Genomic DNA, 20,022 nt, shown 5'->3' on the forward strand with positions numbered 1-20,022 from the left:
ACATCTCTACAGCTGGTGGAGTGAGTCGAGTCCTCCTAATCGATATAACCCTGCCAGAAACAGAAAAAGCAGACTCCGAAGCTACCGTGGAAGCTTGGACCGTTAGTAAATCTTTGGCCATGGCGGCGAGGATCGGAAACTCATCCTCCTTACCTCTCCACCAAGCCAGCAAATCAAGACTTCTAAATTCATCCGGAGTCATGTGTTTCACAAAGTTGGTACCACCATACCTTCCAAGTTCACTGCTTGGGGTGTTTACCCTTTGACGTTTACCGGCGTCTTCCCAAATCATGTAGTACATCCCCATTTCAAGGTCGGTTTGGGATTGGGATTGGGCAACAGCTCTTAACGAGTCATGAATTTGGGAAGACGACCCGTATCTTGTAAGGTAAACATCATACATGTTTGCCAAGGTGGTGTTGAAATCATTCTTTAAAGTTTGGCTATAATAGGGGTTTTGATCGTCGTTTAACCCTAGCTCATCACAAATTTTTTCTATTAAAGCTTCAACACCACCAACATTGATGCAAGGGTTTAACGCAGCAGCACAGGTCAAAACAGCGGGTAGTTCTTGAAAATATTTTTTAAATTTTTCTTTCATTTTTACACCCATATCAAAATAAGGTGCACCCCTACAATGAAGGTCACTCAACTTTGTGCACATGACAGCAATTTTTGGTAAAGCAATGGGGCTTGTTGGATAGTAAACCCCGGATAAACTACTTGTGCAAGATTTAAAAATTTGAAGAACCTCCGTAACGATCTCAATCAATAACCAGTTTCTAGGATCGTACGGTGCACATTTACCCCTATTTGACAAAATTTGATGAAACGCAATTAACGATTGTTTTTGTTGGATGGCTTTCTCAAACATTTCACAAGTCGAGTTCCATCTTGTTGGACAATCCCAGTTAGGCCCCAACCATTGACAGTTAGCTTCTTCACAAAATTTTTTGTATCTTGAAAATGTTGAATTGTTGCTAAAAACATCTCGTAACATTCTTTTAAAATTGTTTCTTTGCGTTTCGATCACGTTTAACCCATCTTGCACGGCCAAGTTGATAATATGTGCAATGCATCGGCTATGAAAAAACGCTCCATCACAGATAGGTTTATACTTTAATTTTAAATGGCCAACCGCGGCCGTATTGTTGGACGCGTTATCAAACGATATTGAAAAGATTTTATCTTCAATCTTGTATTGTCGAATGACTTTATCCAAGAGTTTAAAAATATTTCTACCCGTGTGCGGGTAATCAAACAATTGAAACGCAACGGTTCGTTTCATCATTTGCCACGACCGGGGGTCAACCCAATGAGCCGTCACACAAATGTATGAGTCGGGCGAACCATTAGGTACCGACCACACATCCGTGGTTAAGTTCACACCAGTTTGTAAGTTTGAAAAGTATGAAATTAGTTCGGATTTAGCGTTTTTCCATGCTTTAAGCATATCTCTTCTAAGGGTCGAACGACTTACGTGTTGGTAGCGTGGTTGAACATACGTTTGCATCATCTGCGTGAATTGAGGGTTGTCGAAGTGGTTGAAAGGAAGTGATTGTTGAATCACAAAGTTGCCAAACTGTTGACGTACCGCTTCAAGGTCGTACGTAAACACCGTTCCTTGATTCGTCATCTCCGGCTGCGAACTACTTCCGGATTCGTCCTTCAAGACCTTGCAAGAGGGCTTTTCTACATGAGCTCTTAAACTGGAGTTTGCTTCTTTGTTATAAAACTTCAAACAATGTTTGCATCTAGCTTTTTGGGTTCCGTTAGACATTTCGCATAGGTCGAAATGTTGCCAAATATCTTGGTTTCGTTTCGTGGGGATGACCCGAACGACGGTTTCTCCCGTGTTCGAGGCACCCATGTTGACCGATGAAGCAGCACTTTGGGAGGCCATGATAATCGACTACGAATTAAGAGTGGTATACTCGAGTATGAAATAAACGACTACGAAAGAAGAGCGTTTGGAGTTGTATAATCGCGTATGAAATAAACGTTTAGAGCTTTTGGAGTTGTATAATCAAGTGTGATCTAACCAATACCCAACCTAAACTATATATAGATGTTTGTGGGGGTAAAATGGTAAAAAAACCAAAAAAAAACGGCTAAAAAACGGTCAAAAACACAAAAAAACGGCTATAAGGCCGTTTGGTAACGTTCGAAAACCGGTTAAACCGGTTAACCGGTTATTAAAAAACCGGTTAACCGGTTTTTTTTATAACGGTAATAACCGGTTATTTTAAAAACCGGTTAACCGGTTTTTTAATAACCGGTTATTAAAAAAAACCGGTTTTTTTTATAACCGGTTATAAAACCGGTTTTGGGTCCAAAACTTATAACCGATACGTAAACCGGTTACGTAAACCGGTCAAACCGGTTTTTAAAAAAACCGGTTTTTAAAAAACCGGTTTTCGGTTAAACCGGCCAAACCGGTTCCGTAACCGGTTTTTTTGACCACCTCTATCGACACTTCACTGTCAAATGTTGATTTGTTTCACTTTAGTTTATATTCTTTATTGAGTCGTTGGATCTGTGCGCAAATCTGCTATGCAGGGTCTCATGGTCCTGCTGAAGGATGTAAAAACTCAACTCACTTTTCATAACTAAGCATATCAAAATTTTCTAAATTCAGCACAACATTCAAAAACACTCATGGTAACACCCTAATGTCTTACAATAATAATGTATACATACATGCTACAACAACAATAACCACTTAATCATAATACTCATCCGAAAAAACATTAGTTTGAACACCATTAACTTCCGGCTGCGGCTCTGAAACAATCTCATAGATAATATCATCCACCTCATCATCGTCATCTTCCTCTACCTGTTCCCTTTGCTTCATTTCATTGGCACGTGTTTCATCTCGGTTATTCATTGCATCTTCATATGATGTTTCATACCACACCGTTCCCCTTCCTATAATTCCTTTATTATGAAAATCTCTCAATCGGTCTTGTTTCGTTTTTTCTGAACTCTTCGGTTCCCCCCAATAATCGTATCTATATAACGGGTTTTCTGGGTCATATTTGTCTTTTGCCACTGTGCTTGGATCGTGGAACCTTCCAGGCTCTTCTGTTGGTAGACCAACCACTCTTCGGCTGCCACAAATTCACATTAGTTATTATGCTAGATGATTTATTAGTCAAGCACTCAAGCTGCTTGTGAGCTACTCGAGATCGGCTCGCTAAAAGCTCAAATCAAGCGGAACTTAAATGAGTTCGAGCCTTAGCTTATAGTGGAGCTCCTTTAGTAAACAAGCTTTGAGCCTGAATCTCACATATCAAGCATATTATTTTTATAAATTTTATTTAATATAATTACATCATAATTACTATTATATGAAAAATTATGATAAAATAATATATAATATATATTATGTTATACATACAATTTATAAATAAACATACCTAAAAGATATTATAAATGTATATAAATAAATAAAAGAGTTAATTTCGCTTTTCGTATGGCTAGGGTTTTCAATTTTTCAACCATTGGAGTGCTTGTGACCAACACCGTTAGATTTTTCTATAAAATAGAAGGGTGTTCCAGTCATTTTACATATGACGGCTACCAACATAAATTACAAGTGTTCTTCAAGAAAGGGCGACTATTTTTATTAAAAAACGGTGAGCGAAAATGAAGTTACCATTTTATTATTTTATGTAAATTACAGAAACAGCCCTCTATTCAATAATCTTTGTAATTTACACAAACAGCCCCCCATATGTAAAAGACTGAAACACCCTTCCATTTTACAGAAAAATCTAATGGTGTTGGTCAAAAAGAATCAAATGATTTAATAGTCTAAAATACAAGCCACGGTTTAAGAAAAAAAGAGAGCTCGCACTCAAGTAGCTAAACTTAGAGAAACTAAGTCTAAATAAATTAATTAAATAACTAATAAATATTAAACAAGCCGAGCTCGAGCTCTCTTAAGTTGAACGATCTGAGCTCGGGTTCTGCTTGGCTCGTTTACAACCTTAATAATTGGGTATGACATTGGGCTTACCAAAATGACTAGAGAAACTACATGCAACTTACCAGCTTATGTCTCTAAGTAAAGCTTCTCTCTCCTCGACTGACCGACGCCAATGAACTAAATCATATTCATCCATTTCATGATTTCGCCTCAACTTCTCTATTCGGTAAGATGTCGCACCTTGTTCCATCGCTTGCTTCTTCAATGCATTATGATACTGCGCCAAAATACATGTTAGATTTATATGCAAAAATTACCGGTTTATAATCCACAAAAAATAGTTGTGTTTGGAAATAAATACCAATCCAAACACCCCCAAAACAAATTAAAAGAAAGTGAGACTTTTAACATTTTTGAATCAAGAAACTTTTTACCCACCTGGCGCTCTTCAAATGCGGCTTCCAAGTCGAGATCTTTTATACTCACGTTCTGATGCATATAAAATAAACAAAAAATATATAAGTTAATGAAAATTTAGCAAGCAAAGTGGATAGAGCAAAAAGGTTACTCACCATAATTGTTTTGGGCAGCAAACTCTCCTTATAATAATCTTCTGTATATTGAACACTGTTTTCTTCATCAAATTCCACCTCATCAGTTAACTCTGATAGCTTTTTACCCTTGTATTTATCTGGATTAATCTCCATATCATCCATAATCATTTGTTCAGCAACATGTATTTGCCATAACTGCAAACCAAAATTATATAACTATTTTTATTTCACGAAATAAATATAAAATCTCTGTTCTAGAAGAGACTGACTGAGAGGATTACCGTATTAACGTAAGGGTGATTACATACTAGCGGTTCCTCCTCCACCTTGATTCCTGGATCATCTATAGAAATAGGCGGTCTTCGACAATCACGCTGAGATTATCAAACAGGGTGTTTACCACAACATTTCAAAAAATCAAGCTTCTTAATATTACCTAATAACTAAGTAACATAAATGGAACAGTTATAGAACTTGGTAATTGTTTAGTGATTATTAATTTCTAGTATAATCGGAAGACGGAAGTAACATGTAACTCTGAAATAAAAATAATTCAATAAATAGTAATCAAGTTTCAGAATTGTTCTTTTTAGATCACTCTGTTTAACCTTGTATAAATAAAGAAACAATGTAGAAACTTGAGTGGTTCTAGAGCTTAAACAAAGTTTGAGCGACTTTAATGAAACAATATTGAAAGTTGACAACATGATTTTACTATTTCATGATTTTCTTCCTACAAAATAATTAAAAATCAATATTTTTTCCCAATAATACTTACACGCAACTCATCCATATTAGTATCTTCCTCGCGATGGAAAATTGGTGGGTAGTCAAATCTCTTGAAACTGCAAGTAAAAGAATAGAGTGACATCACATATTAAAAAAATTTGATATCGCTTTTAGTTAAAAATGACATCACCTCTAACTATTATAACAATATAAAGTTGAACAAAAGAGTTTAAACATACATAAGGTGGTCAATATTGGGGTCAACGAAGCGCATCTCAATAGGAAATCGGTAACGGTAAGGATCTCGCTTTGCCTGCAAAAAAGAAATTAAGGTTGAAAACAAATGCATAATACTGTATTTTCAAATGCAATTAAACGATTAACTTAAAACTCACCAGAATCTCAACAATTACATGCATACCGACTTTTATATGATGTCGGATCCAAAACCAATCGTTACGTTTGATGGGGACCCACCTGAAATAGCCAGAGCTTAAAGTTTATCTTCTCTTTGGAATTTCATAACTAACTAAAATATAACTAAATTTTAAAATTGCTAAAATAAGATTTGGAAGAGGATGTTTACCCATCATGTACACCTCCAATGTCAACAAATGCACCTTGATAAAGATGCACAGTAGTCACTTTACCAACACAAATCTGCATAATAAATTCCAAATTAACTTCTTTATATGAAATATTTTATGTTTGTGTAACATGAATCACATTTTGATATAAGAAAACTTATATAATTAAACATGTCTCTTTATTCACAAACCAAAACATAAATTGCAATGGAGGAATGCAAAATAATTTATATTAAATATCTTCCACAACAAATATTTGAGATATAAATCCTAAAAAAAAATTATGTGTAAAGCACTTACTTGTCCCGGGTAGTAAAATGGTAGCTCATACTGCAAAAAATAAAAGGTAAGATAAGTAAGAACACTATATAAATAAACTATATAAATTGCATTATACAAATCAAAAGAGAACAATCAATCCTACCATTCCTTCTTTATAATCTTTCCCTCTTTTCCTCCTACCAGGGAAATAGTCTTGATCATACTGCATACATATTATCAATAACATTATTATTAGTACATATAAACATAAATCACTTGATATAATATCAAAGTCAAATCACCAGATAATCATGCTTAAACTTAACCACATTTCAAGTTTTAGAACAAATCTAATACTCTATAATTTCAAACATATTATTAAAACTACCAAAACATTATTTATTTTTACTTTTTATTTTAAGTAATTTATAATAAATCAATAAATATGTAACCCAATTATTTTAGCACAAATGTAAAATAACCAAATTCATTATTTTGGGCCAAATTTTATTTTCAGCCCAAAACTTTCAAGCTCAAATGGCGGCAAAACCATAAAAACCGAAACTGAACCAAACCCAAACAGAAAACCGACAAATTGAAACAGAACGGTCTTCAAAGATTCAAAAACCAAAGTTTCGGTTTTTGGTTCCGTTTTTAGCCCAAAACCGACCCAAACCAAACCGTGCACACCCCTACCAAAACCGATACAATAACCAGAGTGTTAAAACTAAACCTTATAAGACTCTTCCTCCAATCTATCTCTATTCGCCTCAACCCATTCATTATACTGCTTCAAAAACACCTTATACCTATCCAAACACAACCCATCAGTATCCTTTCGAGCCTCATTCAACACCTGATCAAGCTCCACCTTCTCATTAAACATATGAGCCTCCCTAATAAACTCCAACTCCTCCAGGTCCACCTCCCACCCCCTCGGCGGCCAGTCCCTCGGGGCCACATGCCGCACCACCATCGGCCCGGCCCACACCGTCCGCAACGGGTCGGGTATCTCCCCTTTAAACTCAAACTGTTTGGCGTAAAACTCGTCTTCCGTTAGCCCCAATTCCTCCATTTTCTTGCGCCGGTAGCTCGGGCGCAGCATCTTGAAGGCCTCAATTGTATCGGGGTTCTGTAACTCGACCTCCTCGCCTTCGTTGAGTGACTTTCGGGCGAAATCTGCTTCGGGGGTGAGGATTTCCTCCCATGGGGCCCAGCCGCCTTCGACCCAGTTGCGGCGGCGAGCTTGGTCTTCGGTTTCGACGTCTTTGGGGCCGAATTTCTGGATGAAGTCTTCGTCGACTGGGAATTCGTCGGTGGAGAAGGCTTTGAGGGTGGTGAAATTGAAGGGTTGTGGAGTCTGGGATTTGGATTGTGATAATAAGGGTTTAAGAGGGAGTTTGGGTGGTAGGAAGGAGATTGGATGAGGGTTTAAGAGGCTTTGCATTCTGGAGTTGCAGTGTGACTGTGGAGTGGATAAAGTTATTGGTTTTATATACTTAATGTAGTCCCAGTGTCTTAAGAGGTAGGAATAAATAATTAATAGAACTCATATAGTTTATACGAGTCGTATAGATATTCGTACACTGACAACTACCAGCTTTTCGAAAAAGGTGTTTGACCAAATTATTATACGAGACATTGCTGGTATCCATACGAGTAGTATAGCCTATACTACTCGTATAATCCTCATACACCCTCTTTACGACTGGTATAGCCTATAGAGGTACTACAATATGATGTCAATACAACAAACGCTAAACAAGGTCGGGTTCCACGCGCCACTTATATAATTCATGAGCCATATGACGCCGGTAGTTAACACATACCTCATCAACGTCATACAAATTAATACCACTTATCTACAAATTTATCTCGTACAGTTCGTGTAACTCATATGGGACATGGTCGTATAGGCAGTCTCAAAAAATGTGTCATGGCAGAAAGTAGGAATCTGTCATGTTATATGAGAATTCAAATAATCTCGTATGACCTATACTACTCGTATAAACCTTCTCGTATTATATGGTCAACGGCATCTGACATAAAGCTGACATCTATACTACTCGTATAAGCTATACGAGTAGTATAGGTAGAGCAGGGTGTGTAGATAGCAAATTGGGTGTATGATTAGAGAAAGCCTAAATTAAAAGATTATTAACATGATTCGATCCGTTTTAGTCTTAGGTCTCAATCTCGATAATTACAATAATAAATACTACGTATATCTCTACGGTTTTATTTACAATTTTTGTTCTCCTCTACTCACAATCAATTTCAACAAATATTAAAAAATAAATAGGGCAAATAAACTTCTCAGATTTACCAAAAAAACACCAAGATAGCGTAGCGTTTGGTATGTATGAATGACATGTGGAATGGAATGATTCATTCTGTTGAAATGAAAAAAATGGTGTTTTGTTGCTCAATTGAATAAAATCGTCTATTACACATGGAATCCAATTCCATCAAAATCATTCATTCATACCCTCCTTCTCTCTCTTTTTTTTTTTTCATTTCATTTCTCATTCACCTTACTTTCTCTATAACACCATCACCACTTGACCGCCACCACCACCTTACCACCATCACTACCGCCATTGCTACCATCGTCGCGTAACCACCGCAATCATTGTCTACCATCCCCCACCACCACAACCACCGCCCTTGCCGCCTGACCACCACCATCACCACTATTTTCGCTGCCGAAGCCACCACCACCGTCGCCATTGCAGTTTTTTTTTCATAAAAAAAATTATTTTGAGATATGAGTTTTTTTTATTATATTTCATTATTACAGTTTTTTTTGGATACAAAACAACATAAAGTAATAATTCATTTCATTCTCATAGGTTAACCAAACAAGACAAAAGAATGGTAATAACCCATTTCATTTTCTTTTCCATTTCATTCATTCTCTCGTTCCATTGTCTCTTCATTATATTACCTTCAACCAAATATACCCTAAATTGTTCTCTATACCCCACTCACAACCACTATTAATCCTAGTCATCTCACAAATATTTAGGGGTCGGTTGGGAATGCTCTAAGATTTGAATGAGATTGAATAAAATATTGTTTTAGCAAATTATGGACTTTTCAATTTGAAGTGTCAGCGGTCGCTTTACACGGTTGTTGGGATCGACGGTGGGAGATGGGTTTGGTTTTTAAGAATCGCTATGATCAGCGTGTGGTTGGTGTGATCAACCGTGAAGATTCAATCAAACCCATTGTAATCATTTGCGTGGTTGCCTGAGGGTGTTGTTCGTGGTTGTTTGGATCAACCATAGAGGTATAAAATCCATCCTTTTGATGTGTTTAGTTGATTTTTTTGAAGATGAGTTCGTTAATGGGTTGTGTACATTAAATCCTAGACTAGACCTAATCTCATGATATTGAATTCATGCTTGTTTGTTTATTCAATTGAGACTAGACAAAGTGAACACAAAGTTATTGAACATGTTAGCTTAAGTTATTTTGTTAAGAGCGTCTAATTTCATGGGTTGTAGGGGTGAGAAAAATCGAAACTGAAATCCAAATAAACCAATCTAAATAACTAATTCGAATTCGGATATGGATTTCAAAAACTTTCAAATTAGTTAGGATTAATCAAATATCTATTTAGTCCGCATAAATAACATGTGTCTTTAGTGACACATGCCTAGTTCATTAGCACTAATAATAACCTTAACTCCCTACTATTCGTTCCATTAAACATTTTTATGCAAAATGACCTAACTAGTCACTCCGTCGTTCCACTTTTATGTTAAACCCTACTCATGGCAATCAATTTTGATATGGTTTGGCAAGGCAATGCTTACTTGATGACACCACAAAAACTTGGTACTATTGTGATTTTCATACAAATACAACTGAATGCTTACTTAATGATTGCAAAAACTTACTATTATGATTTTTATACAAATACAACCGAAAGTATACAATAAGTCACCTCAGTTTTTTACGATTATGAGGATTATTGAAATATGAAATTCAACTCCTTTTTACGATTACAGGGTTTATTGGAATATGAAACACAATTTTTACGATTACGGGTTTATTTAAATATGAGATTCAACCACTTTTTACAATTACAAGGTTTATTGAAATATGCAATCCACCCTTGAGACGTTTATCTAATTCAAAAATAACATAGATGACCCACAAAACTTAAATATATTTGTTTGACAAGAACAAGACTCCATGACGCATTTTGACTTTTAAGGTCAACTTTGATGATAGTTTGACTTTTGAGGTCAAAATCAGAGTATTGTGCAACAACATAGACGGACTTAAAACGAATAAATCTGCCTTTTTAGTTTAAGGAACCACAACTTACTTCAAGAAAACGGGTCATGGGTCAGCCATATCAACAGTTTTAACATTGCAACTGCCTTGAACCAATTTTTTTTTTTCCGTTTTTAAGTATGTATTAAAATGTAATATGATTCATGCGTACATGTACAAAAAAATAACACATAAAAGGCTAAATTGTCAACCCACAGTCATAACACCACAAAGGATATAATATGAGAAAAAGTAACTAAGAAAATGAGTAACAGAGAACAGTAGTGTATCAAGATCCAGTCTTCCCACCATACTAAACTAGGTTTTAAAAACAACCATTTTTATACATCTGGCAGTAGTAACGTAAGTAAACAAACAAATCCATGAAAACATATAAACCAACCATTTCATTCATTCATGTGCACCTCTTAAAATCTTCACACAGGAACCAGCCATCCTCTGACCACAGCATGCTCATAATAAGCCTTAAACTTATCCTCAGCATCCGGAATATCAAGTGCCAGGTCATCAAGCCCATCTTTCACCCTACCAAACCCTTTAGTCATCTGATTAGTAGTAATCAGCCCTTCACTGTAACACTCCTGCAACAAGTCCAACATCCTCTCATTCTTCTTCTCCATTGCCATCACCAAAGCCTTCTTAACCACCTCATGGTTAAAAAACGGCATCCCGAGATCACGTATACACCTACACGCTTCACCAACCACGCCCCCGGTTGCATACTCTTCAAGCAATTTCACTATCTTGTCCTTCGCATCCTCCACCGCCCACCCGGTCCCGCCGCCCCAACACCTTAGCAGCCTCTCACCCGCGTGACGCGCGCCTATAAGCGACTGAGCCACGTGAACCGTCTCACTCCCGTTACAGTTCGGTTCCAACCGGCTCCCGATTTCTTCCAATTTCAACGGAGCCAGAACGTCGTCGATCACGGCTCGTGCGAGGAAAAGTGCGAGCTCGTTTGATGCGTCGAGTATGTCTAGAGCGGTGTCGTCTGCGGATTCGAGAAGGAGGGTAAAGCCATCCACGATGTCCTGAGTCGAAAAGATTTCGATGTGGAGCGCCGAGAGTAAGACAGACGCCATTTCCTTCTCCCTGTTTTTTCTATCCATCGCAAGTGTGATTAACTTTTTTAGAAAAATCGGGTTGTATTCAGGTGACCCGAGATCCTCTAAACTCCTGATAAGTTCAGGTATGTCATCCGATAGAAAATACTCGTGTATTATGCTCACGATATCTTCTTTGTAACGTTTCAGTTTTACATCAGTTTCAGCCTCGGTAACCACACCGTCTCCATGTGGGTTCACAAATGACGGATCAAGCCAGTTGTCGGTAACTGCAAATTCGACTAACGACTCGAATGACGACTTGGCAGATGGGATATCAAGCGCCAGGTCATCAAGGCTGTCACGTAAACGGTTAAACCCTTTGACCATTTGACTCGAGCTGATTAAGCCTTCTTCCGATGCTTCTTTTAGCAGCTTTAAAATAAGTGGCTCGGCTGCACGATTCTCCATAGCCAAAACAAGGGCGCGTTTGACAACTTCGTGATGAAAGAATGCAACGCCTAGCTGGCGGATACACCTACACGCTTCTGACGTGTCACCATTTTCTGCATATTCTCTTAACAGGTCAGAAATCCGTTTCTTGACTTCCTCCACCGTGACGTGGGTGGTACCACCCCATCGCCGCTCGACTAGCTCTGCGTGATGTGGGGCCGAAAGATAACTTTTTTCAGCGGTTTGAAGAACTTGAAACCCTTTCGATGATTCTTGTAACGATTTCTTGGCTCGGGTTACAAAAGCTGGTGGAAGGATATCATCAACAACCGCGCGAGTAACAAACAAAGCAAGAATCTCAACCGTGTCAAGTATGTCAACTGCCAGGTCATCTGCAGATTCTAGAAGCATAAAAAAACCTTGCTTGATTTGTGTAGAGCTGATGACATCAGAATACAAAGCTGAAAGAAGAACCGAAGCCATTTCTTTTTCTTTGTTGTGTCGGTCCATTGCCATTGATACAAGTCTCTTAATGAAGTACGAATGGTATTCAGTTGACCCGAGTTCCCTGAGTTCAGATGCTGCTAAGTCCACATCACCAGTGGTGAAGTATTCATCAATGATGGAAGCTACTTTTCGCTTGTATTCGTCTAACGGATCGGAAACAGTGGACCCCACAAGTTGATATGGCTCCTGAAATTTCAAGAAACATATAACAACAAATATGGGTACTATAAAAACAATTCAAAACATGAATTGGATTTGGTGATGAAAATTAATACCTCGCCACTATCGTAATTTGGGTCATTGCGGTCGATACGAGTATCACCATCAGTGTCAAGCAGTTTTCCCCATGTACCCTTACCACCACCACCATCTGATTTCAAGTTTGAAGTATAATATAAGCATTTAAAGATAAAGATGAAACCATAAAAAGAGTAAAAAACAGACTCAAACGTAAAGTGGGATGTGAAGACTGAAGACTTTGATAAAGAGGCAAGAAGACATAATTGAATAACAGTATACCTGTATACAGTCTATTTTATTCTTCCTATTAAGCATTATGTTCTTATTAACATGATACAAGCCTAAACACATCACCGGTCATCAAGGTCTACATATGAAGCAATGATATATAATCTTTCTCAAAGGTTGTACTTGTATGATACCAAATAAACACCATAATTTCACAGGATTAAGTTTGGAAATAAGTTTAGACTGTAATCTTGAAACACATTACTGCCATTCATACAAACATAAAGCTTAAAACACATTTTAAATCAACATCTTCATGACAACATTATCACCCCTCATCCAAATACCATAATCTGGTTTCAACTTCTCATGTATTAAAAAAACAATTATAACAAACAACCCATAACTGACTCGAAAGTTGCAGACTGAATAAACCACTTAAAACATTAACTAGACAGAAAGATACTCCTAATAATTAACCAATCATCCAAATGTAATTGCACAAGTTCCAAAACCAAAGCACACATTTATCAAAAGCTGTATGCAGAAACAAAGCAGGAAAACATAAGTTCAAAGGGCAGCACCTACTGTTTCAACTATATTCAGTCATCTACAACATCAACTCTAAAATTACTTAAAAAAGTAATAGAATCCCGATTAGTTTAGAAGACATATGTTTATCTTATTATTTGAAAGGTTGATATTTATCCCTAAAATAAGGGATTCCTTGCTGTATATATTGTAATCTATTATTGTGAATGAAGGAAGGGGAAAACGTTTACATCTTTCATGGTATCAATAGCCTAAGATCCTATCCCCTCTCCTAACCCTAGCCGATTCTTCTACAATCGGCCCCTCCTTCTGTGTTCTTCTCGTATCCCTTCAGTCTCCCTTAATCCTTTGAACATGGAGGCCAAACTCCATCCAGCCATAACGGTGTCCAACATTAAACACTTCGTCCCCATTACCCTCAACAACGAAGATGCTCAATACAACACATGGTCCGAACTCTTCCGGATCCATTGCACGGCCTATCTTGTAGACGATCACCTTGCTCCACGTCCGGCCACACAATCTTCTACTTCCACCGAAAAAGACAAGGCTGCTGTAGGTGCTGCCACAGATCAGGAACAATGGAGACGGATTGACGCCATTGTTTTACAATGGATTTACGGGACGATCTCACACGACCTAATCCAAACAATCATGAAGAAGAACGCAACGGCGCATGATGCATGGGTCGCCCTAGAGAACCTGTTCCAAGACAACAAGAGCTCTCGTGCTCTTCATCTACAATCCAAACTTACTAATACACGTTTGGAATCGTTCAAGGATATGGCTTCTTATTGCCAAGAGGTTAAAGTGCTCGCCGACCGCCTCGCAAACGTTGATGTCCCGCTTACTCACACTCAACTAGTCCTAAAGCTGCTTGGGGGGCTAACTGAACAATATCACACCATCGCCGCCATTATTCGGAACACAGAGCCGCTCCCAGATTTCAATATCGTCCGTTCAAAGCTATGTCAAGAAGAGTCGGAACGGGAGGCCATGTCACTCCAGTCCGCAACACAGGCCGGTCAGGCCCTTGCGGCTTCCTCAAAACCAGATACATATCTCTCCGACTCCTCTACCAGCCGCGCTGATGCATCTAGTGAACGTGGACGTGGTAGGACACGCAAACGTAGCCGCGGTCGCGGCCGAGGTTACACTGGAAGAGGCCATGGACAACAAGTCCAGCAACAACCTGGATACTATGCTCCTTGGGCTCCCTTCTTGGGTCATTGGCCCAACACAACTCAAGCCCATACAAACTGGCAGGCCTGGGCCACTTCACCCTCTGCCCCTATCCGACCTCAAACAAGCAGCCCCAACAGAACACAAGACAAGGTATTCTAGGCCCGAGGCCGACACAAGCATACCCCATGGGGTACACACCTACAGATATTGACCAGGCTCTCTACACTATGTCGCTCCACCCTCCGGAGCAGCCCTGGTTCATGGACACCGGCGCTTCAAACCATATGACAAATAACCCAGGTAATTTTTCGTCTTTTTCTAATAAGGGTATCTCACGAAACATAGTTTTAGGCGACGGTATTTACCATACCGGTAACTGGACATGGCAATCAAACCTTACCACCACCCTTTCCGCCACTTAAACTTAATAACGTTCTGCTAGCCCCACACATAATTAAAAACTTATTGTCGGTTCGTCGCCTTACAACCGAAAATCAAGTTTCTATTAAATTTGACCCTTATGGTTTTCTTGTGAAGGATCTCAAGACCAAGGTGTGTATCCTCCGCAGCAATAGCACCGGGGACCTCTATCCTTTGACGCCGGAGATACTATCCAAGATCCGCTCACCATCTTCGTTTGCTGCAATCTCGCGAGACGTGTGGCATCAACGATTAGGTCATCCGGGTCCTGAGTCTTTACAGTCACTCAAAAATTCCAATCATATTTCTTGTAATAAGTCAAACGTTAAACTCTGTCAGTCATGTGTTTTTGGTAAAAGTATTAGACTTCCCTTTACTAATTCTACTACTTCTACTTTTATGCCTTTTGATTTATTACATAGTGACTTGTGGACATCCCCAATTATAAGTACCGATGGACATCGATATTACATACTATTTATCGATGATTTCACCAATTTAATTTTTTATGGACTTTTCCTCTTTCTCATAAATCTCACGTCCTTGATGTTTTCAAACAACTTTACAAATTAATCCAAACCCAATTTGAACGATCAGTAAAACAAATACAATGCGATAACGGAAAGGAATACTCCAATAGTCCCTTTCAAGCATTCTGCCAAAAACACGGAATGCTCTTCCGATTTTCTTGCCCCTACACATCCTCACAAAATGGGAAGGCTGAACGTAAAATTCGGTCTTTAAACAACATCATTCGCACCATTCTAGCCCAAGCCAGTCTACCCAACAACCTTTGGCATCACGTGCTAGAGGTTGCAACATATTTAATGAATATCCTACCTTCCAAAACAATCAACAATCAAACCCCCACCCAACTTCTATATCACCTAACACCGACACACAAACTACAACACTGATCCAAACCGAGTGTTTTTCTCGGGTACCCTACTCAACATCGTGGGTACAAATGCCTAGATCTCTCTAATAATAAAATAATCATCTGTCGTCATGTAAGATTTGACGAACACGTTTTCCCATTCTGCAATATTAACCAACCGAAACTACAAACTTATACTTTCCTTACCGATCCAATTCATATCTCTCACTGGCCTCATATTGATCCAAACCCAAATTCCCATCCTACTCCTAACCAGCACCCTACACCACCAACACCTGTCCCCGGTACCCCTCCCAACACAACTCACCAGCCTACCACTATTACCTACTCGAGACGACCCAAACAGCCAGTGGCCCAATCTCAACAGCCTGCCCAAACCACTGTTCCGTCTCAAATCACCACCCCTCAGCCCGAACCCACTTCACAAACGCAAAACAAAACAGCCCCCACTCCCTCGGCACCACCCACCTCGAGCCGAACCATCAGAACCCGGTCGATGGACGGCATATCCAAACCGAGACAAACTTTTAATCTCAATACTATCTCACCCGTACCCATTCCCCGCAATCCTACCGTTGCCTTGTCCATAACGGAATGGCGCCATGCAATGACTGTTGAATTTGATGCACTTATTAAGAATAAGACGTGGGAATTGGTTCCGCGTACACACGATATGAACATAATACGAAGCATGTGGCTATTCCGTCACAAGTTTAAATCGGACGGTTCTCTAGAAAGGTATAAAGCGAGGCTGGTATGTGACGGAAGAAACCAGCAAATGGGGGTAGACTGTGGTGAAACCTTCAGCCCGGTGGTTAAACCGGCAACCATACGCACCGTCTTATCACTAGCCTTGACCCAGTCATGGTCCATACACTAGCTCGATGTGACAAATGCATTCTTACATGGCAATTTGAATGAAACGGTGTATATGTATCAGCCCATGGGTTTTCGTAACCCACAATATCCTGATCATGTCTGCCGATTAACGAAATCTTTATACGGGTTAAAACAGGCACCACGGGCGTGGTACCAACGGTTCACAAAAATAAAAACCCCGTCATGTGTAATTTATTATTGATCAACTATATATAGGAGTACAATTGAGATAAATACAAGGAAACCAAATCAAATACAATCTCCTAACTATGGTAACACTATTTTACTAAAACTCTAATAATATATTCTATAATATTCTCTAATATTCCCCCGCAGTCAGAGCGGTAGGAAATCAGACGCTCAGACTGGAGCGCAAAGCTTGTGTAGATACACGATCGATTGTCACGTAGAACAGGAGCTAGATCGGTTGTAGGATCTAAGAAGATCGGCAGCGTCTTGACCGTAGTCAGGCAGCTGATAGGCATGATGATTTGAGCTTCGACTGCAACTGCAGGAGCTAAAACTGAGTCGGCCGAAGCAACGACTTTACAGCACAACGACAACATAATAATAAATAAAAACTACTTTTTTTTAATGAAATTAATGATGGAAAAAAATGGCTAGAAAATTACGAAGGAAAAGAATCTAAGTGAATGGAAAAAAAAACTAGATATACAAAGAAAAAGAAAGCTAAAGATCAATAGATTATTTAAAAATTGTTTCCCGTAGGCCACTTATATCTTGATCAAAACAAAAGAAAACTAGAGAAAGCAAAATAAAAATAGTGAAAATAAAAGAAATCGCTGGTTGCCGAAGCAATTTGTGACTTGGAATTGAATGGGAAGAAAACCGGCGGCATCGGTGTCGGTTACTATGGCCCGTAGGCGCGTAAATCTGAGATAGAACACCAACCAGAAAGTAATATATTACGTATGTACAAACGTCCCCGGGGCAGGAGAAGAACAAGAAGAAAAAGAAACAGGCCAGAACCCTAAGGCTCTAATACCATGTAAAATAATGAAACAAAAACTAAATAAAAAAGGAAAAAAAAAAAACCAATAATTCAAAATCAAAAGTGGTTCTCCGGATTTAAAACGTGGTAACACATGCGTTACGCTCGGAACCGAAACATAGAACCGGATAGTTGGCGACGCATGAGGAAGCAGTGGCTTTTACTTTTGTCGGTAGGTGTGTCAGTGTTAGATAAAAAGCGGCGACCAAAGATAGATCGTAGACCCTTAGTCTATGGCGGCGGTAGATCGTAATCTACACCGGCGGTCGAAGCCAATTATATATATGTACAAACATCCCCGGGGTAGGACGAGAACGAGAAGAAGAGACAGAAATAGGACAGAACCCTAAGGCTCTGATAAATAATATGTTTATCTTATTATTTGAAAGGTTGATATTTATCCCTAAAATAAGGGATTCCTTGCTGTATATATTGTAATATATTATTGTGAATGAAGGAAGGGGAAAACGTTTACATCTTTCAAAAAGACTAGACAAATTAAAATACCTAAAACCATACTCCAAATAGTAACAAAACCACATACACACCTTTCTTGACCCTACCGAACTTGCCCGAATGCGATCGGCGCACATGCCTGACCGCAATCCCAACCCGTTCGCCAGCCGGAGCTTTAATCTGATGCTCAGCCATCAGCCGCGACGGCGACAACAACGCCTCCGTGCTCTGAGCAGCTGCTGCAGTCTTCAACATCTCCCTCTGTTCATCTGTCAAAAACCCCTCAAGTGGCGCCGCCATTTCCACTCACAAAACCCTAAATTCACAAAACTCAATAAAACCCAAATTAAATTGAAACCCAGATCAATTGATTACCTCTCTTTGATACCCGGATCACCGAATTTGAAGATGGAACTGATTACCTCTGTTCTTGGCCCGGATATCGAGCCAAGACAGACGATTATTATTAATCGGAAACAGGGTTCAAATTGGTCTGAAATCGAGTTGAAAATGGTAAGAACAAGAACACACAGTTACTACTAGACGGTGACTGTGTGTGTTGATTGATTTGATATGATAATAATAATAATAATAATAATAATATTATGAGAAAGAAAGAAAGGCTAATAATAAAATGGAAATGGATGAGGATGGATGGAGAGGAAGTACATACGGTTATGTCGACACGTCACCGTCTATTAGCCACATTACACGTGGCGGGTGGGCTCATGTGGGGTGTACCGTACACCACCGTCCTCATTGGTCTTGTGATGAGATGATGGCTAATTTGTTAAACAAAAGGTTCAACCAATCTAGGGTTTCTGTGAAAAGTCGAAAATGCCCTTGATTTTACAATATGAACATACTAGGTTATATTATGTGAATACACATGTTGGTAAAAAAAGTAAAAATAATAAATTGTAAAAAGAATATAATATAATAATATAATATTGGTCAGGTGCCCGCACGATGTAGCGGAAAACAATATTTAAAGTTGTTAGCACGCCAAGCTAGGGATAGCTCTAGCTTGACTCGAACTTCATATCGAGCCTGACTCACGTTTGTTTAATTATTTTAAATGTATATATAACTTGAATACTTTTAATCACATTTTTATAAAACATATAAGAAGGAAAAGAAATTTAAGTTGAGTAATATTTGGATAAACCTGATGGGGCAAAGCGGTTTAAGGATAATGTAATCAAATATGGTTTTGTGAGGTAGAGTGCTTGAACAATAATGGTAATTAAGTAAACGAAATAAGGATGAACATAAGGATTTGTTATGAGGAAAAACCCTTGATCGGTTGATGATCGCCGACACAAAAACCCCGTGTGATGACAAATCGTCTATCACCACAATATTAATCAAGAAAATAAGGTTATAAGGTTTGAAGCTTTGATCAGTGAATACAATGATTACTAAGTTTGTGCATATTGTTGGAATTACAGTGAAAAAGATGTAAATCGGATGTGTTGTGTGTGTTGCTAAAGTTACAATGATAATGAATGTAGGTCGTGAGTAATGTGTTAACCTAGGTGATCAAGGCTCATTAAATACAAAAATAATATAATAATAAGTTCTATTTTTATGCCACTTCCTCCATGGAGCAGTTGCATGCATTTGACCACGTGCTAACCCTCTTGGACTATGAAATAGTAGGGTAGACTTAGTCTTTATCCGTTGTGTCGGCCAAAATATCAATATAACACAAAGAACAATTGTTAGTATATAATAAGTACTAAGGATCCTTGATCCTAAAAGGATCAGGAACAC

General features: G+C 38.7%; 2 protein-coding genes across 2 annotated transcripts; both read right to left on the reverse strand.

Moving 5' to 3' along the window:
* Window positions 1-2,584: 2,584 nt before the first annotated feature.
* Window positions 2,585-7,516, reverse strand: LOC143538258 (protein PLASTID TRANSCRIPTIONALLY ACTIVE 10-like). Its single transcript, XM_077031856.1, has 12 exons — window positions 6,799-7,516; window positions 6,229-6,288; window positions 6,105-6,134; window positions 5,804-5,877; window positions 5,613-5,694; window positions 5,457-5,530; window positions 5,267-5,333; window positions 4,770-4,862; window positions 4,507-4,683; window positions 4,373-4,423; window positions 4,057-4,211; window positions 2,585-3,113 (listed from the first exon to the last, which is right to left on the reverse strand). Exons 1-12 carry the CDS (start codon window positions 7,510-7,512, stop codon window positions 2,723-2,725), a joined length of 1,968 nt encoding a protein of 655 aa, XP_076887971.1. The 5' UTR covers window positions 7,513-7,516; the 3' UTR covers window positions 2,585-2,722.
* A 3,070-nt stretch (window positions 7,517-10,586) lies between these two features.
* On the reverse strand, window positions 10,587-18,809 carry LOC143538259 (MA3 DOMAIN-CONTAINING TRANSLATION REGULATORY FACTOR 3-like). Its single transcript, XM_077031857.1, has 4 exons — window positions 18,622-18,809; window positions 18,339-18,562; window positions 12,652-12,746; window positions 10,587-12,562 (listed from the first exon to the last, which is right to left on the reverse strand). The coding sequence occupies exons 2-4, from the start codon at window positions 18,544-18,546 to the stop codon at window positions 10,790-10,792; spliced, it is 2,076 nt and encodes a 691-aa protein (XP_076887972.1). The 5' UTR covers window positions 18,547-18,562; window positions 18,622-18,809; the 3' UTR covers window positions 10,587-10,789.
* Window positions 18,810-20,022: the final 1,213 nt, after the last annotated feature.

Source organism: Bidens hawaiensis, unplaced genomic scaffold (genome assembly GCF_021521415.1).
Source record: "Bidens hawaiensis isolate Kalapana, Puna unplaced genomic scaffold, B.hawaiensis_p1.1 tig00011541_1, whole genome shotgun sequence".
NCBI classification, from domain to species: domain Eukaryota; kingdom Viridiplantae; phylum Streptophyta; class Magnoliopsida; order Asterales; family Asteraceae; genus Bidens; species Bidens hawaiensis.

Excerpts from the sequence above, each read along its gene's own strand:
- LOC143538259 (XM_077031857.1), bottom strand. The coding sequence starts at position 18,546 with ATGGCGGCGCCACTTGAGGGGTTTTTGACAGATGAACAGAGGGAGATG. Across the intron at positions 12,747-18,338 it reads GTTCGGTAGGGTCAAGAAAG|ATGGTGGTGGTGGTAAGGGT; the intron begins GTGTGTATGTGG and ends ACTTGAAATCAG. Across the intron at positions 12,563-12,651 it reads CAAATTACGATAGTGGCGAG|GAGCCATATCAACTTGTGGG; the intron begins GTATTAATTTTC and ends TTGAAATTTCAG.
- LOC143538258 (XM_077031856.1), bottom strand. The coding sequence starts at position 7,512 with ATGCAAAGCCTCTTAAACCCTCATCCAATCTCCTTCCTACCACCCAAA. Across the intron at positions 4,863-5,266 it reads CTAATATGGATGAGTTGCGT|CGTGATTGTCGAAGACCGCC; the intron begins GTAAGTATTATT and ends TGATAATCTCAG. Across the intron at positions 4,424-4,506 it reads TGCTGCCCAAAACAATTATG|AACGTGAGTATAAAAGATCT; the intron begins GTGAGTAACCTT and ends TATATGCATCAG.